This window comes from Ochotona princeps, chromosome 15 (assembly GCF_030435755.1).
Source record: "Ochotona princeps isolate mOchPri1 chromosome 15, mOchPri1.hap1, whole genome shotgun sequence".
Lineage (NCBI taxonomy): Eukaryota > Metazoa > Chordata > Mammalia > Lagomorpha > Ochotonidae > Ochotona > Ochotona princeps.
In genome coordinates, this window is record NC_080846.1 from 27,133,093 (window position 1) to 27,157,094 (window position 24,002).

The 24,002-nt window shown below is 43.6% G+C and overlaps 1 protein-coding gene across 1 annotated transcript in view; it reads left to right on the plus strand.

Annotated features, from left to right (window-relative positions):
- Positions 1 to 7,620: 7,620 nt before the first annotated feature.
- Positions 7,621 to 24,002, plus strand: part of TBC1D15 (TBC1 domain family member 15) — a 57,631-nt gene continuing 41,249 nt past the window's right edge. Inside the window, exons 1-3 of the mRNA XM_004583038.4 lie at positions 7,621 to 7,717; positions 21,334 to 21,432; positions 22,441 to 22,515. Of these exons, the coding sequence (XP_004583095.2) occupies positions 7,688 to 7,717; positions 21,334 to 21,432; positions 22,441 to 22,515 (204 nt within the window). The 5' untranslated portion in view covers positions 7,621 to 7,687. The remainder of the gene's footprint in view (positions 7,718 to 21,333; positions 21,433 to 22,440; positions 22,516 to 24,002) is intronic.

A 24,002-nucleotide genomic window follows, 5' to 3' on the forward strand; every position in this document is an offset into this window, starting at 1 on the left:
GGTAGAGTTAAGGTGAGTCATGACACCAACCAGCATTCACGAGAACCAGATATGGGGGCAGATTCTGTGAGGGATATGTGGGCTTACCCCCATGGAATTGCAATCTCCCTGTTCTTTCCACTTTCCCCAGATACTAGAAGAAAAAAGGAGTTTGGAGGTAGTTGTCTCATCCACTTTCCGACATTCCTCGACCCCCCTCACCCCAGTTGGCGGACCACATGGACATGCATCCCTGTCAACTACGTAAACATTAAAAAAAAAAAAATGGGGCCCGGCGTCGTGGCCTAGTGGCCAAAGTCCTCGCCTTGAACGCCCTGGGATCCCATATGGGCGCCGGTTCTAATCCCGGCAGCTCCACTTCCCATCCAGCTCCCTGCTTGTGGCCTGGGAAAGCAGTCGAGGATGACCCAGTGCATTGGGACCCTGCACCCGCGTGGGAGACCTGGAAGAAGTTCCAGGTTCCCGGCATCGAATCGGTGCGCACCGGCCTGTTGAGGCTCACTTGGGGAGTGAAACATCGGACAGAAGATCTTCCTCTCTGTCTCTCCTCCTCTGTGTATATCTGGCATGGGCCGTCCTCAACTGCTTTCCCAGGCCACAAGCAGGGATCTGGATGGGAAGTGGAGTTGCCGGGATTAGAACCGGCGCCCATATGGGATCCCGGGGCGTTCAAGGCGAGGACTTTAGCCACTAGGCCACGCCGCTGGGCCCTCCAAAGCATTATTTTAAAGCTTTATTTATTTTTATTGCAAAGTCAGATATACAGAGAGGAGGAGAGACAGAGAGGAAGATCTTCCATTCATTGATTCACTCCCCAAGTGACTGCAATGGCTGGAGCTGAGCCAATCTGAAGCCAGGAGCCCGGATCCTCTTCCACGTGGGTGCAGGGTCCCAATGCATTGGGCCGTCCTCAACTGCTTTCCCAGGCCACAAGCAGGGAGCTGGATGGGAAGTGGAGTGGCTGGGATTAGAACCGGCGCCCATATGGAATCCCAGAGGATACAAGGTGAGAATTTAACCATTAGGCCATTGTGCCGGGCCCATGCCAGTATAATTTTTTTTTTTTTTGCCAATATAATTTTAAGTGATTCCAAAACCTTCTGGCAAAATGTACCCATTTCACTGTTTGTGGGTATGTAGGTTCATGGCACCACTGAAGAAGTCAGTATGGAAAGTACTCCAATGGCTGAAAACTGATCTTTCATCAGTTTTTTTTTACTGCTATTCAACTCCTGGGAATATTTCTAGGGGAATTGAAATCTGCTAACGAGAAAGGGATCTGCAACCCCATTTTTATAGCAGCACAATCCACAATATCAAAGGTATGGAAAGAATACTAATACCTGTTGAAAAAGGAACGGACAAAGAAACTGGAATACAGCTACTCCGTCAAATATTATTCAGCTATTAAAAAGAATGAAATTTCACTATTTGCAACAACATGGTCCCAACTAGAGACCATTATGCTCAGTGAAAAAAACCAATTCTATGCCTGGCTCAATGGCTAAATCCTCATCTTGTAAGTGCCGGCATCCTATATGGGCACTGGTTCGTGTTCTGGCTGCTTGTGGCCTTGGAAAGCAGTGGAGAATGCCCAAATCCTTGGAACCCTGCACCTGTGTGGGACACCTGGAAGACGCTCCAAGCTCATGGCTTCAGATAGGCTCAGCTCCAGCCATTGAGGCCATTTGGGGGGTGAACCAACAGACAGAAGAGCTTTCTATCTCTACTTCTCTTGGTATATCTGTCCTGCCTTTCCAATAAAATTAAGTAAATCTTAAAATAAATAAATAAATGAAAAGGAACAACCAAGTCCACAAAAGACAAATATACATTCTCACTTATACAAGGCAACCTTTATGCAAAATACAAGCTCAGTGGATATCTAGGTAAACATGCATATACACTTCTTCTCACAGATAAACTATATAATTGAGACCAATATACTGGGAAGTGAAGCTATGGTGCTGTATGCATCTCTACTTTTGACTAAATGAGGGACTCCCAATGAAACTGTTAAATATACCTTGACAACAGGATGCTAGACTTTCTACCATTCTCTATAGTTAGAATGCCAGGATATACTTGATTAACAGAATGTTGGACTTGTGACTGTTGCTGAAGGACTACACTACTGTAATAATATTGAGGAAACAAGTGCGGAAGGGGCTTGGAAGGGAGAATTCCTGTGCCTATGGAACTGCACCATAAAAAATGAAAAAAAATAAATTTAAATTGTTAGACTGATTTAACTCCCCCCCCCCAAACAGTTTATAAATTTCCTTTTGGTTTCTTCATACTGTAAAAAGTAAAATAAGAGCACTTCATAAAAAGCTTCATGACACATTAAGGGGGGAATACGAATGGGTGAAGCAATTAAGCTGAAGAGGAAAAAATTGATATTGGGAAATATGTGCTCGATAGAAGGAAATAAGAACACCCCCCAGGCTTGAGCAATAACTGCATTTCTCAACAGTTGGTGATGTTATGAGTCTGAGAAAAATGGAAACATGTCATGAGTAATCAGCATTTGGAGAAGCTATTTTTCACTATTTGCCTAATAGGTATTTCATTTCTAAAACATCACAGCAGCAGAAAAAAAATTGTATGTACAGGATATCTTTGAGATACAATTTTCATTAAAAAAAAAAAGCCCTGCAGACAACTATGCCTCGGGTTTGAACTTTTCATTTTTCAATAGCTCTTTATTGCTTCCTTTGCTAACGCATACAAATCAATCCGTACAGACTCTTGCCTTCGTTATAAAGAGTTGTGTGGAGTGGAATTTCCTCCTTTTGGTAAAATAGAACATGTGTGGGCATTCTCCCCCTGGAAGTCACAGTTGCAGTTTGTACATCGTGCCTCACGCTTCCATTCATTTTCACATAGCTACTGGATATTCACAGCGTGGTTGTCATCAGGACAAGAAATCTCCAACCCCCAGGCAGATCAGTGTCTGCATGACAAACACACGTACAGGTTCTCAAATTAATGGAAGATACCAGGCCATAATTAAGGATGAGGATTTAATTTATGGTTACTTTTCAAAATTTGAGAGCTTTATGTTTATTTTTAAGGAAGAGTGGTTTTATTTCAGAGTTGTTCGGAATATTGAGAAACTCAAATATTTGCAGTATAAAATGTATACATTCCTGAGAGCAGTAGATGTCATTGCTGGACACCTGACAACTATTTAAGAAATAGGCACAGGGCGTGATTATAGCTTTGAGAAGGAATACTTGGGTGTTTCTGAGAGTATTTCCCCAGAAGCTAGGAGAAGGAGTCAAAACACAGGATGATTCTTAAAAGATGAGAGAATCAAAAAGGGTAGGTTAGAGAATAGGAAGCAAGGCGTGTCAGACTGAAGGAATCATATAAGCAAAGGTGGAAAAGTACAGTGTAAAGATCTGAACAATGTGGTCATTGGAATATAAAGCTCTCCAGAGAAAGGCCGAAGAGTAGCGTGGAGGTTCGAGCCTGGTCTGATTCTAATCAGTGTTGATGGAGAAGTGGTGAATGATATTAAGGGGTCAATGACACTTTCAAATTTGTGATTTTCCCAGTTGCAAGGAAGCAAATCATGAAGGATAGATCCATTCCCAGAGATAAGAATTAGAATGTTCCATAAGAAACCAATTGATCCAGTTAAAAAATGGCTAAGCACCAAAACAAAGTTCGTCATTTGACAGTTGCAAGAACTTGGAAAAGGTAGAGATCAATTGCTGGAAAGGTTAGTGGAATCTGAACAGATGCAGCGAGTCATGATATAAATGCTGAAAGACAAATAGGCCCATCAGACACTGAGGCGAGAATGAAATCAACCGATAATTAAATGTTGTAGTTCAGAGCGAAGTGATCACTTCCAGCTGATGATGAAGCATAGTTGACTATGATAAGTGCCTGGAATGAGATTTCCACTTAAACCAGGATGCATCTTGTGGCTTTGGCAAGTCATTAATCTCCAAGAGGTACAATCTCTTCAGTCGGAAAACTCTGGAAATTATCTCTAAAGTGATTTCCAAGTCTGAGTTTCTTACTATTAGGATTCTTTCTCGTCATATGTTATTTTCAGTGATAATGATAATGAACAAATAACTATATAGTTGATAGGAGCGGACCTAGATGCTTTGATGTAACTCATGCTCATGAAAACAGTAATTACTGCAAGTTATAGAGAACTTGATAATCACTCACACTAAGCATTATATAATAACACCTGCTCTCTTGCTATACGTATGATCACTAAGACTTTTTCTTCTAACATAGAAAAAACTAAAATCTGAAATTAGCTACATTGGAATCCCAATGTTGTTTCTTTCCTTTGCAGATAGACAATATTTGTGAGGAAGAAAACTGCTTTTGGGCCTGGCACGATAGCCTCGGGGTTAAAGTCCTCTCCTTGTATGTGCTGGGATCCCATACGGGCACTGGTTTGTGTTCAGCTGCTTCACTTCCCATCCACTTCCCTGCTTGCTGCCTGTGAGACCAGCCGAGGATGGACCAAGGCCTTGGGTCCCTACACCACGGTGGGGGGGGGGGGCTGGAAGAAACTCCTGACTCCTGGTTTCAGCTCGGTGCAGCTCCGACCGTTGAGGCCGCTTGGAGAGTGAACCAGCAGACAGAAGATCTTCCTCTCTGTCTCTCCTCCTCAATAAAAAAGTGAAAAAACTAAAATTACATCAAATAAAAATTGAAAAAAAAATAAAAGAATGGTGCTGGACAAGTCAAAAGAGGAATCTAACACTGTATCTGTTCCTGTGCTTCCACAGTATCACACTCTAAAGTGCTTGATAATAAACTACTTTCTCAACTAGGTCATCAACTATTGGAAGGCAGAAATTGAGTTTTCTTCTTTCTGTGACCACCATACAGAACACATAGTAGGCACTTTGTGTTTATATAAATTAATTCTGTGGTTAATTAAAAATACCAGTGTTTATGAATTAATTCCCTTGTCTAGGAATGGCACAGTTGTGTGTCCTATGAAGGAAAGAGCAGTTTTCTTTTTTTTTTTTTAATTGGAAAGGCTGTATTGCAGCAAGGTAGGCATATTACAATTACACATATTATAATAGGTTATGGGGCTCGGTGCCATGGCCTAGCAGCTAAAGTCCTCACCTTGAATGCGCCCAGGATAGCATATGGGTGCCGGTTCTAATCCCGGCAGCTCCACTTCCCATCCAGCTCCCTGCCTGTGGCCTGGGAAAGCAGTTGAGGATGGCCCAAGACTTTGGGACCCTGCACCCGCCCCTCACCTTGCAGACTACTGTGAATTTCCCCTGTTCAAGCTATTGTGGACTGCCCCTATAAAAACCTTATGAATGATGGCTGGGAACCCGCATTTACTTTTAACATATTGGTTACTCATTACTATGTCAATTAATTCCATAATGATGTAAATTTTTGCTGATGGTATGTTGGAGCTTTCAATTGACTGGGATGATACTCTGCTGGCTCTGTCATCAGACCAGAGAGGGTATACCTAAGAAACCGTTGAACTTGACGGGACAATAAGATGCTGGACTCTATGTTTGGTATACGCTTGCAATGGGGAAATCTCAACTGAACTTGAGCTGTGGTTATGCAATAAGGTGGAGGAATCCACCATGGTGGGAGGGTTTGGGGAGGGGTGGGGAGAACCCAAGTATCTATGTAACTGTGTCACATAATGCAATGTAATTACTGAAGTTAAATAATAAATAATTAAAAAAAAAAAAAAAAAAAAAAAAAAACCTTATGAATGAGCCGTTCGGGGCCACACTCGTTGTGAGGGGTGTCGGTCAGCCAGCTGCCTGCTCTCAACCAAGAACCCAGGCTTGGATGTGCTGAGCTTCAATAGACCATTCTTGTGCACTTGGATTGGCTTCAGACTCCCGGTGATTTCTGGGGATCTCTAAATGTGGGCACAACAAAGCCAGGAGCTTTTTCTGGGTCTCCCACACGGGTGCAGGGTTCCAAGGCTTTGAGCTGTCCTCTACTCTTTTCCCAGGTCACAGGCCGGGAGCTGGATGGGAAGTGAAGCAGCTGGGGAAAAAAACCTACACTTGGGCCCGGCGGCGTGGCCTAGCGGCTAAAGTCCTCGCCTTGAAAGCCCCGGGATCTCATATGGACGCCGGTTCTAATCCCGGCAGCTCACTTCCCATCCAGCTCCCTGCTTGTGGCCTGGGAAAGCAGTTGAGGATGGCCCAATGCATTGGGACCCTGCACCCATGTGGGAGACGCGGAGGAAGTTCCTGGTTCCCGGCATCGGATTGGCGCGCATTGGCCCGTTGCGGCTCACTTGGGGAGTGAATCATCGGCCCGTTGCGGCTCACTTGGGGAGTGAATCCATCGGACGGAAGATCTTCCTCTCTGTCTCTCCTCCTCTGTGTATATCTGGCTGTAATAAAATGAATAAATCTTTAAAAAAAAAACCTACACTTATATATGATCTCAGCACCTGCAAGGCCAAGGATTTAGCGACTGAACGATGGTGCCTAGCCCAATTTGGGCCTTTTTAAGGATTCTCCACCAACAACAGAAATTACAAGAAGGTTCTAAGGAAATCATAATTCACTAAGATGTGAGCAGAACCTTCTGGTTTTCACTCAGCGGAGGTTACTGTTAATGGGTCATTTCTCCACCTCCCTGATGGAATGCCAACCTAGGTCATGGGTCTGGTTGGCTGTGGTTGGAGTCTCAGCTGCCAGGCACGATTTCTCCCCAGTGGTACTACACATCTACTGGTAGGTCCTAGGATCTTCCCTACCTGCTAGGCTCCTCGTATTCACAGATCCTGCAGCCCTTCTCTTTCTGTTGTTTCCTTTGATTGCCGCTTCTCTCAGTCACCCTCCAAAGCTTGCAACCTTTCTCTAGTGTGTGAAAGCAGAATTACCCTAACAGGCACAGGTACTTCTGGTGCAAGATTTTATTTGGCCTTGGGACCAGAGAAGTCTCAGGCCTGATGTCAGAGCCACCAGAAACACTACGAAGTCCTTCTCTGCATTCTTTCATAGCACTGGGAACTTTGTATCTTCACAAACCATCTTACCACACACACACACACTGCCTGGAGTTATGCATAGCCACCCCGCGCACGGTTAGTTTTTACATCGGAAGTTGGCATGAATTTAGAAATTTGTTTCAAGTCACACAATCAAGTGACTGTGGAGAGGTATAAACTTCGTCTTGGACTCCGGAGCAATGAGGGCGTGCTATTATTACGGATCTCATCAAACTACCTGGCTGAAGGTCGTGTGTGTGGCAGTGGCCAAACTCACACTCAGAAACTTATCTGTAGATAGGAAAAGTCTGTGACCAAGAGCTGAGCTGATTTCAATTCTTACCACAACGCTAAGGTCTCGATTTTACCATGAACAAACCGGGCTCCAAAGCATGCTGCTGACTTGCTTACGGACACAAACCCAGGACCCCGTTTGCTGGTTCCCAGTGTGGTGCTTCATCCAAGTCACCAAACTGACGTCGACCCTTGGCGAACGCACTTTTTGTCAAGGTTTTTTCTGAGAAAAAAAGCCGCGGTCACACGGCCAATCCTGTGCCAGACTCCTCCCTCGTCGCGTCAGGTGGCTCCTCCCGCCCCGTCCCGCCCCGTCCCGCCCGGATGTCATTTTGGTGTTACCGGATGTTGTTGTGAGTCCGGGAGACACGTGAGGCTCTGCTACGTCATCTCCAGGCACGCGCAGGAAACATGGCGGCGGCGGGTGGTGTGAGCGGGAAGGTATGTAACGGCCCCGGGCGGCACCCCTTCCTTTCCCTGAGCGCGGGTGCTTGGGCTGCCTGGAGGCGGGCCAGGCGAGGGCGGCGGCGCCCTGTGAGCGTCGCGGCGGCCCGGGACGGACCGAGGAGAACCCAGGGCTGGGCGGTGGCGGCTGTTTGCCGGACAGTGCCGGTGCAGTTGGGGAGGCAGAGATCCGGCTGGAACTCCCAGGCCGCCCGGGCCTTGGCGCTTCTCCGCTGTGCCCTGCCCCGGAGGCTGGCCGCTTCTGGTGGCACCGGCCGTCCTGGGGCACTCTCGGACACCTTGGCGGCGTCCACCCGGCTCTCGCCCGTCTCCCCTCGCTCTGCCCTGGTGAAGGTGGCCGTGACCTCCGTCGGAAGGAGCCAGGGGCCTTAGGCAGCTGTGCGCTTGGGCGTCCGACTGCCAGCTTGGCTGTGAGCAGTAACGGGGCTGAGATTTCCGCCATTCTACGCCTGTCAGGGAAGGCGTGGGTTTGGAGTGTGTCGTCTGGACGTGTGTGGGCTGTTTCCGTGGGGTTGTCCATCGGGAGGACATGGTCAGCGTCACCCAGTTCCTTAGGCACTCGGACCAGGGGCGGAGGATATGTGGTCCTGCGCGCCTGCTCACATTCCAAAGACACGTCTTACACATACTGAGGGCGCTCAGGTTTATGACAGGTGGCATAAACAGCTGGAGCTGACTGGTAGTGACTCATCCCATACCAGGGACTGTTTACTTGTGGCGGGCAGCTTCCTCTGTCCCTTGAGTTGCCTCACGTTTTCCGATGTCTCCCACCCCGTTTTTGAATGATTTCACGGCGTTTGTGGTTTGAGGTATGGCATCCTAGAGTAGGTGGCAGAAAAATAAAAAGGATCTTGATTTTGTTTTTCTGCTGTCCATCTGAAATGTGACTTGGGAAACAGGGCAGTTATGACTTATCTCCTTTTATGGAGATGTTTTCAATCATCACGTTTATTGGACTTTGGAGTGTTTGAAATTGACAAAGCATAAAGCTTTTTGCATACTTCTATGTACCGGCACCTTGAAATTGTTAAGTTGGACATAAATCTTTGTTATGCGGTTCTCTGCATCTTCATTTTTGAAACAGAGACAGACCTCCGTTCATTCCTTGAATATCCATCATGGCCAGAGCTGGGAACCGGGCAGCCAGTGCGGCTCTCCCAGTGTGGGTGGCAGGAACCGAGTCAAGTGGGCCTTCACTGCTGCTCCTAAGGTGTGTGCTAGTGGGAAACTGGAATCAGGAGCTGACGCTGGGAATTGAACCCAGGGACTGAGATGTGAGAAGCAGTTGTCTGAACTGCCAGGCAAAATGCGCACTCTAGTTTCTCTCTCTCTCTCTCTCTCTCTCCATCCATCCATTCATTTGAAAGGCAGCTTTACTAAGAGGACAGACAGAGGTCTTGTGTCTGCTGGTTCACTCTCCAAGTAGCTGCAACAGCCATTGCTGAGCTGATCCAAGGCCAGGAGCCAGGAGCTTCTTCAGGTCTTCCAAGCGGGTGCAGGATCCCAAGGTTTTCCCCAGGTCACAAGCAGGGGAGCTGGATGGAAAGTGGAGCAGTGGGAACATGAGCTGGCACTCATATGGGATCCTGGCGCTAGGAGGTGGAGGATTAGCCAGTTGAGTTCTCACGCCAGTGCCTAGGTTTTGGTTTTTGGTTATCAGGTGGATTTTGATATTCTGCTTGATTCGCCACATACTTGGTGATTATCCTGTTTGACTTTCCATGTGTATTGATCCACTCTACCACTTTCCAAGAGGGGATCCTTCCCATTTAAATCTTACCTACCATTTTTCTTGTTTGGAGATGATGAAGTAGAGTTGCAAATACAAGACTTTAAAAAAATATTTTTTTACAATCACTATCTTTCATAATCTGATTTCTTAAAATTAGTTATATAACTGGCACAATAATATTCTTACTCATTGTAAACTCAGACCTTTCCCTGAAACTCCACTGAAATTAATTTCTCATGCTAAAATTGACCCCCTTTCCCAAGTGATGCTGCCCTGCTGAGTAGGACCCACACCGGCATCCTACAGGAATGCAGGTTGGGTTCAAAGCGTCATCCTTCACCTGCTGATACATTGGGAGGCAGCCATTTCTTTGGCAGTATCTGTTCAGTAGCCAGGTCCTGCCAGCTTTTTCTTAAGCAGATCTCTTTAATTTGCTGCGTATTCTTTACTGTCAAAATGTAGTTCAAGCCTTTGCTCAGCCTCTAGTCTTAACGTTGTTAGCTCATTTTTCTTTTTGTTTTTTCCTATCAGTGCCTACACTATGTTTTCTGTACTGCCACTTTGATTTGTTTTAATGCACGGTTTGATTGTCTCTTATTTAAAAAATAAAAACCTGGCTTGTGGCACTGTTTGCAATTCTGACACCTTCTATCTGCATGCTGGTTCTAGCCCTGGCTGATCCAGCTCCCTGGTGCACGCCCTGGAAAGCAGCAGAAGATGGTCCCTGCCACCCATGAGGAGACCCGAATGGACTTCTTGGCTTTTGTGACTCTTTGGAGGGTGAACCAGCTGCTGGATGATCTGTCTTCTTTCTCCTGCCCCTCCCCCACCTCTCTTTCTCCTTGACTCTTGAGTAAATCTCAAAAATTCATCCTTTATTACTTTCACCAATAAAAACTAAAGTTGGCTAGCACGTCCTAAAAAGACATTCTGTCATTCATGCTGCGCTGCTTGCTTGCCTGTGTTGTTTGTTTGGGAAAGCAGATGGAGAGGAAGTGTGAGTGTATAGTGGAGACTGTGTGGATTAGAAGCCCTGCGGGAGTGGATGATTAGCCAAAGCTCAGGAATCACTTGTGACAGTTTTACAAAGTTGTTGGTGCTGGGCTGACAGCTTTGTTGCATTGGAATTACTCAATGTTGACATGTGGAATGTAGGGTCACTTTGATTACCAGCTCTGCCTCTCGGAGTGTCAGGAAGTGACAGAAGCTAATCTTTGTCATCTGGAGAAATCGAGAAGGCAGTAGTTAAGAACTTTGACTCTGGAGCCAAACTAATTCTAGGAATTTACTTAGTAGTGACTTGAGTTGGAGTGTTTCAACTGTGTTTCAATCTCTTCATCTTTATTATAACAACAGTAATTACTTATGTGAACTTTGTTGTCAAAATTGTTTCCAATTCTTAAATTTTTTTTTGGTGGCAATTTAAAGCATACCTTGTTTTTGAAGTCATTTTGTGAAAATCCATCGCTGTAGGGCATTGGTCATGCGAAGCTTTATAGCCACGTGACTTTGGGAAATTCCATAAGTTCCTTAGTCCCCAGTTTCCTCAATTATAAAATGGGAATAGTAATTGCACTTCCTTCATGAGTTGTAAGGAAAGCAAATAATTGCAAGACCTTTAGAACAGGAAGACTACAAGTCACTGTTCAGTAACCGGTAGCTGTTGATATTAATAAGGAAGATCTTTCAGTTGTCTTAAAATTGTAAAGACAGCTAGTTAGGAAATACTTGAATACGTACATATTTTAGTAGTTTTGTTTTCATTATTAACATGTAATGTTTATACTTTTTAAAAAAATTTATTATTTTTATTTGAAAGGCTAATTTTACAGAGAGAAGGAGGGACAGAGAAGGTCGTCTGCCCTCTGGTTCACTCTCCAAATGGCTGCAATGGCCAGAGCTGAGCTGATCTGAAGTCAGGAGCTGGGAGCTTCTTCTGGGTCTTCCACATAGGTACAGGAGCCAAAGGATTTGGGACATTTTCTGCTGCTTTTCTGGGCTGTAAATAGAGAACTGGATTGGAAGTGGAGCAACCGGGATGTGAACTGGCACCTGCATAGGATGCTGTTACTCCTGGTAGAGGGTTAGTCTGGAGTGCCCAGTGCTTATACATTTTTCTTTCTTGTTCTTCTTTTTTTTGTTTATACATTTTTCTGGATTACAGTGCAGTATTTCAAGACCTTTCTATTTCCTTGTCTTTATGGAGACTGATAGTCTTATGCTAGCAAGGATTGAAGGTCGCAAATAAATACAAAGGCAGTATAGCTAAAATGAGTTGGAAAAATGAGACTAAAGTTAGGAGCTTGAAGTGTAATTATGAAAAAAAAAACTAGCACTTTAATGTGCCATTGAGTATATATATTTTAGCACCCAAAATAAAAAGCGATATTTTCTAGCGGCCAAAATAAAAAGGGAAATTTGATAGACTGTTAGAGTTGCAGAAGCCATGGTAAAATCCAAACAGAAACCCAAAGGCAGTTTTGAATGATCAGAACAAGATGTGATCCTGCTTGTGTGGGATAGTGAATGTGATGATCATACAGCGTTTTTAACCTTTTAGTGAAACAAAAAGATCCTGTAATATTTATAGCATGCTGATGGCTGTATGCTAGTGAGTGATTCAGTAAGTACTAAAATCCTGTGTTTAATTGTCTGATGTTTAAGAAACTTTCTTTTTGTGAAGCTGAGAGAGACAGATTGGCCATCTGCTGCTTCACGCACCGAGTGTTTGCAGGGGCCCCAAGATAGGGCCGGGAACTGGGAATTCAAACTGCCTCTCGCCCACTTGGCTGGCAGTGAACCAACTCTGTGCCATTCGTGCAGCCTCCCAGGGAGTGCACTAGGAGGAAGTTCCCTGGAGAAAGGGCATTCTGTTAAGTAAACGGTGTTGGGGGAAAATTAGATCTTTGCATGCAGAAGTATGAAACCAGGCTTCCATCTGCTGGTTCATTCTCCAAGTGGCAACAACAACCCAGGCCGAGTCCGGCCAAAGGCAGGAGCCAGGAGCCAGGAGCTTTATCTGGGTTGCTCACATGGGTGCGCAGGCTTAACTGCACATCAGCAAGGAGTTGGAGTGGAGCTGGAACAGCCAGGACTTGAACCACTGCCCGTATGGGATGCCTGCATTGCAGGTGGCAGCTTAATGTGCTCCATAATGTTGGCTTCATTGTTTTTCTTATGACCTTTTGAAAATGGATTTGAGTTTGGCTAATAATTCTGATGAGTCTGTGGTATTTAGCTACTCTGTGTTGTTTTAAAGTATGGAACCATGCATTTTAGCAGTCAAGCAGAATGAAGGAACGAATCTACATCCTTTTGTGACTATTGAAAGGCCAGCTTGCATCTGCTCTAACAGGTGGATAGAATTAAATTAGTGGAATGAGTTGAATTTACTTGTAATAGACTAGGAAAAAAAAATGAAATGGTGTGAGTTAGTTTCTGCCATTATAACAATGTCCTGATAGTTATGTTATTTCCATTCATTCAACAAATATTTGTAAGCATCTAGTTTGCTCTGGACTATAGCATACATTGGAGGTATACCACAAGCCCTTGTCCTCGGAGCTTATAGATTTCAATTCTTCAAAAAGAAACCTTCACTGATAACCTCCTCATTACCTTCATTAATGAATGAACTGTGAGTTGCAGGTCCTTGAGATTGGGGCTCTTTTCTGTGAATGCTTCTATTTCAAAGACCTGGAGAGTGACTGTTGTGTTTTACCTGCACCCATCGTAGACTGAAGCCCACGGTCAGTGCTCAGTGAAGAGGAAAGAGAAGAAGGGCAGAAGAAACGCAGGGCAGTGGGAGTGAGGCAGAATGGACAGATGGGTCCATTTCAGTGTTACAGTGTGTTGCCATTCACTCTGTGTTCTTTTATAGTTCTATTGGAATTTCATTCTGTTAAAAATAGCTTTAGACATTTGGGAAATCGGCAATTGTTTTTGATCAGAATTTGTTTTATATCCTGTGTGGTGAGAATTTATTTTGTAGCTTAATATTATCCCCTATAGTACCTGTTAGATAAGTTTATAGTCCTGTGAGAAAGCAAGGTGTTTGAGAAAGATAAAGAATATTCCTAGTATGGAATTGATTTTCCTGAAGGTTTTTTTTTTTATTTTATTTTTTTTTTAACCCTAGATGAGATCTTGTAACATGGTAAGTAGCTAGGACATAAATGTTATCTTTATTTTTCTGGCACTCCTGAATGAGCATTCTATTGTCTGCTGTGTGCCAGGTTCTCTGGATACAGTGGTGATTAAGCACTTTATTTTTGACCTAAGATAGTAGTTTGGAATTTTACGGGCTTTCGACTTACACATTGTTAAAAGCGTGGCATTTTGAAGAAGCAAATGTTAAATTTTAGCTGTGATGAGACATCAGCTGTGTGATTAGATGAGAAGTGGCTGTCCAGTCCTTTCTACCTGTTGGTGGAGGACAGTCTTCCTCAACTTGTGTGTGCTTGCTCTTCTTGTCCTGTCATGTGTGTGTAGGCATCAGCGTGAGAGAAATCATTCAGTTAGTGGCTTTGCTCAGCTTGCTAAGTTGTCGCCGTCTCCTCTGTCTCCGCTGACACCCTTGAGCAGCAGTACCAGTTTTGTGATCTGCCCTTCGTTGGGAGTTGTACTGGGCTCTGTCAAAGGTTCATGCTTTGCTTGCCGTTTTCCATGGTACGTTCCCCTTGCAGCTGCCTGTCTGCCTGTATTCTATATGTGTTTAGTTCCACCCTCATGATGGACTAGCAAGTTTCAAATACAAACTGTTTTCCTCCTTCTAACCAACCCCCCGCCCCCATTTCAAAAATGACCTCATCTCTTCAGGGTTGTCCCTGGCTCTTTTCCCCTTGCTCTCTCCCGTCTCATCAGCCACACAGTCCTGTCCTTTGGACCATCTGTCTTTGCTCGTCTCCACTGCCACTGCCCTGGTTTAGGCTGCTGTGATTCTTTCCCTCTTTTAAATTAGTTTGCAGCTCTTCATTCTTTTTCTTTTTGAAAGATTTAGTTATTTTAATTGGGAAGGTAGATTTACAGAGCGAGAAGGGGAGACAGAAAGATCTTCCATCCACTGATTCACTTCCTAAGTGGCCATAATGACTGGAGCTGAGCTTGATCTGAAGTCAGGAGCCAGGAGCTTCTTCCAGATCTCCCAAGTGGATGCAGGGTCCCAAGGCTTTGGGCCGTCCTCTACTGCCTTCCCAGGCCACAAGCAGGGAGTTGGATGGGAAGTGGAGCAGCTGGGATATGAACCGGCGCCCACATGGGATCCTGGGCATGCAAAGTGAGAATTTAGATACTAGGCTACCGTGCTGGGCCCAGCTCTTCATTCTTGACCCTGCAGCCAGTGTGCTAGCTTAAGAGAAGTAAGTCTGACCACGGCATCCCCCTGCTAGAAATCTGGTAGTTTTTGTTTGTCTTGAGGGCAAATTACAACCCTTTGTGATATGTCATCTCATTCAGGGCCCTTTACATACACCCCTCACTCTCTGCTATGAACCGTTGATTCCTGAGTTACTGTTTATTTTTCCAGATAGTTTGATCAGACAACTTTTGCCATTTTTTTTTTTCTATTGACATCTTTAAACCCAGTATCCAGATGGTGCTTGCCAAGTGTTTCAGGGTATGAGTAAAGCCCTGATAACTCAGACTATGTAGAATGGAAGTGGTTGGAAGGGTTTGGGCAGGCTGTTGCTTGCGCTTTTATGAAGGATGTGGTAGGAATTATTTGCGAAGTGGAGGAGTAAAAGGGTGTTCCAGGCAGGGGACATGCTCACGGTAGAGGGCAAGAGGCTCAGGGCACTGGGGGTTTCAGAGAGGTCGGGCACTGAGGCTGCCGGGGAGCACTGTGCTTGGGGATGTCAGGAGGTATGGGAACACTGTGGAGATGAAGGGTGGAATAAAGCTCAGGTCTGTGGTGTGATCTGATGCACATGTTTAGGACAGTCACAGTTTTGCAAGTAGTCATATAGTTAAACAGCTTACCCACGGTTATTGGAGTGTGATTAGATTGGGAAAAGAAAGAATAAATTAGGCCCGGCATCGTGGCTAAATCCTTGCCTTGCAACCATCAAGATCCCATGTGGGTGCTCGTTCTAGTTCTGACTGCCCCAGCTCCCATCCAGCTCCCTGCTTGTGGACTGGGAATGCAGTAGAAGATGGTCCAAAGCTTTGGGACACTGCACTTGCATGGGAGATCTGGAGGAGGCTCCTGGCTCCTGGCTTCGAATCAGTTCAGCTTTGGCTGTTGCTGCGCTTGGGGAGCGAATCAGCAGTAGGAAGATCACCCTCTGTTTCTCTCCTCTCTGTGAATCTGCTTTTCCAATAACCCTCCCCCCCTTTTTTTTGCCTTTTTAAAGAATAAAGTTATCTTAGTAAATAAGGCTTAGTAAATAAGTAATTGAGGGGTGTCAGAGGAGACGGTCTGAGAGAACTAGGATATAAGGTCAGGATGAGAGAGGCATTTAGGTATAACTTGGTAGCTGAGATGACTTTGACAAGAGTTGTTAATATTAGAAAAGCAGCTTTAGATGGAACACACCGAGTTGAAGAAGTCTATGGACACTGATACGGAGTTATGAAGTATGTCGTTAGATATTTGGTGTGGAGTTTACTGATACTTCCTGAGGATACTTTATTTCACAAAAGGCTTTAATTGCCATCTATGTGCCAAATGGGTTTTAAAGAAAGTAAAATTTTGAAAAAAAATTTAGATTAGCTTACATGATTCACCTTGTTTCAGAAGGAATGTTGGTTGTGGTGAGTGTTGGATTGCTGTGTCTGGAAAGCAGTCTGGGGCAAACGTACTGGGAGTGGACACTGGGACAGTGGCCTAAGCCAGCTGCTGGTGGCTGCATGCCTTCCTCACTGGGGTGTTTTTCCCATCCAGCTCCCTTTCCTGGGAAACAGCAGGTGGTTGTAGCCGTTTGAGGAGTGAACCAATGGATGAAATACTGATCTCCGTGACTTTCAAATGAATAAGTAAAGCAAATCTTTTAAAGTTTGGGTGGAATGTTTTCATTTATCTTTAATGATAGTAAGTGAAAATCCAGTCCAGCTTGAGTTGGAACTGTCTAAAAAAAGACATTATTTCAGACACATTCCCTTTTTTTAGCTTTAGGCGTCAGAAAGAATGATTCTGAGTTGGGACCATGCAAGAGTACATCTTTTTCTTTCTGGAGAGTTGAATTCATCTTTTGTGTTTCTGAGTTTTATTTTTGTAATTCGGACTCTTGCTAAATTAGTGGTTGGCAAATTTATTCTCAAACATTTGCCGTGATCCTAGAACTCTTGTAGTAAGTTATTTGTGGCGTGGTTCTTTTGCTGAATGGGAGCAAAATGTGTATTTCTGTTGATGACAAGTCATCATTGGAAATTCTAGAAGTGTACCTATGTGTTTTGGTATCTTTTAGCAAATATTTGAGAATAAACAAGAGCCTGCTGCCGTAAGATAATTTTATTTTTGATGGAGAACTCTCCCCACCCGCCCTTTATTTTAAACTTAAAGTCAACCAGGGCCCTTAGTGGTAGACTAGCAGCTGAAGTTCTCTCATTGAACCGGATGGATCCCCTATGGGCACAGGTTCTAATCCCAGCAGGCCCGCCTTCCATCCAGCTCTTGCTTTTGGCATGAGAAAGCAGTCGAGGACAGCCCAAAGCCTTGGAACCCTGCACCTGTGTTGGAGACCTGGAAGAGGCTCCTGGCTCCTGGCTTTGGATCGGCTCAGCTCCGGCTGTTGTGACCACTTGGGGAGTGAACCAATAGATGGAAAATCTTTCTGTCTCTCCTCCTCTCTGTATATCTGCCTTTCCAATAAAAATAAATAAATCTTTGTTTAAAAAAACCAACTAATTAATCATTAGTTTTCAGTGTGGCTCCGCAGGCTCTGGAGTCCCCCCTCCCCGCTTCGGAAGCCCTTCCCCTCCCCACTCTCCCCCACATCACCACAGTAGTGTAGTCTTGTAGGCAGTCACATGTGCGTCATTCTGCCCTCCAGATGTAAGCCCACACTGCAGGCATGGACAGTGGCACAGAGTCCAGGATTCTATTGTCAAGACATAGTTACCAGTTTCTTTGGAGGTTCATCCTTGGTTTGGAAATAGAAATGCATATTTCCTTGCATCTTCACATCTGGTTATGATAATTTCTATTACACAGTTACTCTCCTTCCCCTTAAATGAAGAGCTGTGAACCATCACCAACAGGAACAGTAATAAAATATTTATGACAGCGGAAAGTTAGGTAACATGTTACTGAATGACCAGTATGTAGCTGACTAAATGAAAGAGAAAATAAATCACCTTCCTGAGGAAAGTGATGCTACTGTATGACCTATGTGTCACTAAAGAAATTTTTAAGAAAAAAAAAACTTTTTTGAAGAAATGAAATTAAAAATAAAAATATCAGATCACATATGATATAGCAAAAATAGCTAAGAAGGACATTTATAATGTCCCCTTCCTATTATCCCCTGTGTCTTGTAGTAAAATATTCTATCAGGTGTAGACTTTGACTTTCTGCTCTTTATGTGGGTCATGACACTGTTGAACAGGCAATGTTAGAAAGTTTAGTATTTCTGTTGTCCAGATATATTTGGAAGTTTCGTTGAGGGGGTCTGCTTTTATTCAGTTGTAGACATGTATTCTGTTGGTTTTCTTTGACTCCTGGTACTCTGGGCTCCATTACATCCTTTGTTTGTGAGATTACAAGTGTATGTTTGTTTATCTTAGTTTTTGTTTTATAATATGTCCTTTTGGGATTGGTTCATTTCACTGAACATAATAGTCTCCAGTTGGGACCATTGGTTGCAAATGGTAAAATTTCATTCTTTTTAATAGCTGAGTAGTACTTCATAATGCACCACAGTTTCTTTATCCAGTCCTCATTTGGCATCTAGGCTGTTTTCCTGTTTTTGTGATTGTTGATTGTGCTGCGATGAATATAGGGGTACAGGTTCTTTCTGTGTGTGTGCCAGTTCTTTCGGATATATTCCCAGTAGTGGGATTGCTGGGTCATGTGGTAGGTGATTTCCAGTTGCCGAGTAGTCTTCATACTGACGTCTGAAGTGGCATACTGACGTCAGTGACTTAATACTGACGTCTGAAGTCCCACCAGCAGTGGAGTAGGTACCTTTCCCCTACATTCTGGCCAGCAGGTGTTGATAATTTTCTGTATGTGTGCAATTCTCACTGGTGTTATATGGAACTTCAGTGTGGTTTTTATTTGAATTTTCTTTGTTGCTAGGAAACTTGAGCATTTTTTTGTATGTCTGTTAGGCATTTAGAGTTATCTATTTGAAAAATGTCCGCTTGTTTCCTTCACCCATTTCTTATTTGAGCATTTAAAATTATTATTACATGAAATAGATCTATAGACTCTGTGATTGCCCTTACCACTTCCCCAAATCCTTGCCCTGCCTCCTCACTGATTTTGTAAGTCTGTCATTCTGCTATTTTTTTTGAAAAGATTTAGTTTTATTGGAAAGTCACATTTACAGAGAAGAGGAGAGAGAGAAAAACTTCCATCCGCTGATTTCACTTCCCAAGTGGCTGCAGCGGCTGGAGCTGAGCTGATCTGAACCCAGGAGCCAGGAGCCTCTTCCAGGTCTCCCACGCAGGTGCAGGGTTCCAAGGTTTTGGGCCGTCCTCAACTGCTTTGCCAAGCTACTGGCAGGGAGCTGGATGGGAAGCGGGGCTGCCAGGACAGGAACTGGCACCTAAATGGAATTGCAGCACATTCAGTGTGAGGACTTTAGCTGCTAGGCTACTGCTCCAGGCCCTATCATTCTGCTATTTAAGTGTATTCTGATATTGTAGGTATGGACAGTGGCAAAGTCCAGCATCCTATTGTCAAGATACATTCAACAGTCATTGGGAGTCCATCTTTGATTTGGAAGTAGAGATGCACACTGCATTGTATCCTCACATCTGTATGTGGTAGTCTCTACCCTACTCTTACTATACATCTCCTGAAATGAAAAACCGTAAAACAAAATCAATAACAGGAAGAAGTAGAAAATTTACAACAACATGAAGTTAAATAACATTCTACTGAAGAGCAATGTGTTGCTGAAGAAATTAAAAGGAAATCAAGCAGTCTCCCACTGCCTCTCCCCCAAACTCCTAGGAGTGTTCTTTCTTCTGTTGAGATTTTGCCAAACCTTACAGGCAAGGAATTTTTCCATTTTATTCTCTCAGTGCACAGATTGGTTAATGAAAGTTTGTTGAATTTGAATAAACGGTTTAGCACCACCAAGTGGCAAATCTTGTGATTTTTTTTTGTTCCCAATGGATGCCTGATACCCAGACAAGTAGAGTTGTGTGTTTTGATTTTATTTTTTTGAGGCATGACCAGCATCACTTTAGGTTTTTTTTTTTTTTGTTGTTGTTGTTATTGAAATATCTCCTTGTATGTATTCTTGATAGACCTGTGCATTTTTAAAGTTTTATTTATTTTTATTGGAAAGGCAGATATACAGAAAGGAGGAGTGACAGAGAGGAAGATCTTCTTATTTTCTTGATAATTCAGTCCCCAAGTGACCACAACGGCCGGAGCTGAGCTAACCCAAAACCAGGAGCCAGGGGCCTCTTCCAGGTCTCCCATGCGGTGCAGGGTCCCAAGGCTTTGGGCTGTCCTCGACTGCTTTCTCATGCCAAAAGCAAGAGCTGGATGGAAGGCGGGGCTGCTGGGATTAGAACCTGGCGCCCATGTGGGATCCATCCGGTTCAATGAGAAAACTTCAGCTGCTAGTCTACCACTAAGGGCCCTGGTTGACTTTAAGTTTAAAATAAAGGGCGGGTGGGGAGAATTTTCCATCAAAAATAAAATCCCAGCATGTTCAAGGTGAGAACTTTAGCCACTAGGCTACCACCCTGGGCCCTATACCTGTACATTTTAAATTTAAGGGATTACTTTTTGAAAAATTTTCTTTTTAATATTGTTTATGTAGTTGAGAGGGTTGTATACTCATGTGGACCTCTGGTTAGGGTGGAGAAGTTCAGGTATGGAGGAAGGTAGGTGGGACACATGTTTCAGCCACTCCTTGCTTTCAAGCCACTTCAGCATCCGGAGATGGGGGACAATCCTTTGATGATGCCCCAGAGAGCCGGATATGGAGAAGAGTTTTCTCAGGGTGTTACTTGAGTGCTTTTGATAGCCCTGAGACGTTGTCAGTTTTGTTGCTCCAGGGTTGCAAAAGATCTTTCCAAAGTCTGCTGACAAAGTCTGCCTTAGTGCTCCCACAGACCCAGGAGCGTGCTGCAAAGCTGGGCCAGAATTGTCCAGCCTGTTCTGCTTTCCAACCTTTGACAAGGTAGCCAGTGTCCCCTGCTGGCTTAGATGAGTTGGCTGTCATGTCTCCCATGTGAATGTGGACATGCTGTCCACTGCGCAGGCATCAGCAGCTGAGGAAGCCCTGTCCCAGTACATGTACTCCAAGGTCTGACCACACACCCTGTGATATTCGCTGTGGCCGGAGTCTGAATTGAGGGTTCTAGCTGGGGAGTCCCCCGAGAAACCTCACCTTTGGTGATCTCATGCTTGAATCTTGTGTGCGTCTCCCTTATATTCTCATAGTATTTTTCCTAAAGGTTATGTCTTCATCATGTCAATGATTAATAGTCTTTTGAATACTTCCATATCAAAGAGCAACGTGTATGCAAATATTTTAAAGTTTGAAAAAGGCAAAATTGGAAAGACTTGCAGTCCTAAACACTTTCAGATAAAGAATGCTCAACCTGTCTCAAGTTTACTCATGACATTATTGTGAAAGTGTGCCTGATACTATTTTTTAAAATCGTTTAGTATTTTTAGCAAATGTAACAATACTGAGTAAGAAAAGCTTGCCTAATCTTATTTTTATTGTTTCAGATTATATTTGAACAGGAGGGGGTGTATATTCATTCATCTTGTGGAAAGACCAGTGATCAAGACAGCTTGATTTCAGGAATATTACGTGTTTTAGAAAAGGTAAATTTCTACTATTTATTAGAGTTTGTTTGACTGTAATATTTTGTGGTGGTGATCCATCTTTGGGCATTATCTGTTTGAATTACATGTGTAAGATATAATCGAATGAGCCCGGCGTGGTGGCCTAGCAGCTAAAGCCCTCACTTTGGATGTGCTAGGATCCCATTTGGCTGGTTCTAATCTTTGCACCTGCATGGGAGACCTGGAGGAAGTTTCTGGCTCCTGGCTTCGGATTGGTGCAGCACTGGCCGTTGTGGTCACTTGGGGAGTGAATCATTGGACGAAAAATCTTCCTCTCAGTCTCTCCTCTTCTCTGTATAGCTGCCTTGCCAATAAAGAAAAAATACATATTTTAAAACAAAGATATAATTGAACAGTGGTTATAAGTTTAATAGGGAAATAGTATTAGAAATGCAATATTTCAGGTAAGATGTAATATGGATATTTTATACTTTATTATGTAGAGGTTGTATCATAAAGAAAATTAGATAAAACTTAAAAGAATATATAATTTGTCAAACAGTGGTTAGTTTGTAATGTTAACATACTTAACATGCTAATGTTTAAGGGGGTAGAATTTCATTTTGGGTTCAGGGGATAAGAAAAAAGTGGGAGCCTAGTGCGGTAGCCTAGTGGCTAAAGTCCTTTGCTTGCATGTGCCAGGATCCCATGTGGTGCCGGTTCTAATTCCGGCAGTCCCGCTTCCTATCCAGCTCCCTGCTTGTGGCCTGGGAAAGCAGTCAAGGACGGCCCAAAGCTTTGGGACCCTGCACCCGTGTGGGAGACCTGGAAGAAGCTCCTGGCTCCTGGTTTCAGATCAGTTCAGCTCCAGTCATTGCGGCCACTTGGGGAGTGAACCAGTGGATGGAAGACCTTCCTCTCTGTCTCTCCTCCTTCCTGTATATCTGACTTTGCAATAAAAAGAAAATCTTTCAAAAATAATAAAGAGTGGTTAAGAAAGTGACACATTGGTGATTACTAAGTATAGTTCATTGTTTTGTTCTCTAGGATGCTGAAGTAATAGTGGACTGGAGACCCCTGGATGATGCAGTGGATTCTTCTAGTATTCTCTATGCTAGAAAGGTATGTAAGAAAAACATTTGACTAAGGAAATGCCGTTTGATGATGCCATGTACTTCATCCTTTTAAAGTATAAAGTTCAGTGGCTTTTATTGTTATTTCCAGAGTTCTGTAACACAACAAGAACTAACTGTAGAATGTTTCCATCATCCTCGGAAGTGAAACTCTGTTAGCAGTCAGCTGTAGTAATTGTTAATGAACTTTCTGTAGACATTTCATTTGAACTGTTTGTAATGTGTGGCTTTTGTGACTGGCTTCTTTCACTTTATGTAGTGATTTTGAGGTTCTTTTGTTTATGTTTGTGTTTGTGTGTTTGTGTGCAGAATTACATTTTATGTATTGGTTGTCAGAATTTGTGTTTACAGTGGCAGCTGATGGAGATTTGGGTTGTTTTCCTTTGTAGACATGTAGGTTCATATGAACATTCCAGTATAAGTTTTTTGTGGGTGTGTTTTTCTCCTGAGCATGAGCCTCGGAGTGGAATTGCTGCATCTCACAGTTGCACTCTTTTCCACAGTAGCTACAGCAGGTTCCTGTTGTACCAGGAATCTAGGAGGGTATATAAGGATTTTAATTTCTGCACACACTCACCAGGTGTTGGCTGTCTTCTAGTGTTAGTAAGCCAAGTGGGTGTGTTCTGTTAGCTGAACGTTTCTGCAAAGGGCGAGTCATGTTACTGAGTTTGGTTCCTCTTCAGGGCTGGAGGGGAGAGTCTGTTTCTTGCGCCTCTCACAGCTGCTTGGAGCCTTAGACATTTCTGCAGTGTGTATGTGCTGTTCCTCCCCGGGGTTTTCATCCTTTCCCCTTTGTTGTTGTTTTATTTGTCTGTATAAATCTGTGTTCATTAGGATGCTAGTAAATTTTGGATGAGGAATCATTTCAGTGACTTCATTTTCATACGACAACCTGTGCAAAAACTCATTTCTGAATTAGGTCACATTCCGAGGTAATGTAAAATAGGACTTCTTGTGAGGAGGTCTGGCGGCACAACTGGATGCGTAACTGAAGTGTTCTGTCTTTGTGGTCTTTGTTGTTGGTTTTAGGCGTCTTTGTAAGAGTCACTAACTGCCTGTCTTTGGAGAAATGCTTGGTGTCTGTCATCTGTTAGTTTGACTATTATTATTATTTTTTATTGTTGAGTTGCAAGAACTCTGGAAACATGTCCCTTATCAAATATATACTTTGCAAACCTTTTTTTCCCATTCTGTGGTTTGTCCTTTCACTTTCGTATTAATGTCTTTTGAAGTAAAGTATTCCTTCAATTCTAGTGAAGTTCAGTTTTGATTGTTTTTGCCTTTGGTGTTGTATTCAGGAATCCATCGTCCAAGCCCAAGTTAGGAAGGTGCACTGCTGCTCCTTCTAAGACATTTTGTGTTTCACTTCCTGCATGTTGGTGTATGATACATTTTGAGTTAATTTTTATTCAGAGTATGAGTAGGGAATGCTATTGTTATGATGAAAACATTGCTTATTGAATGATTATACTTCCA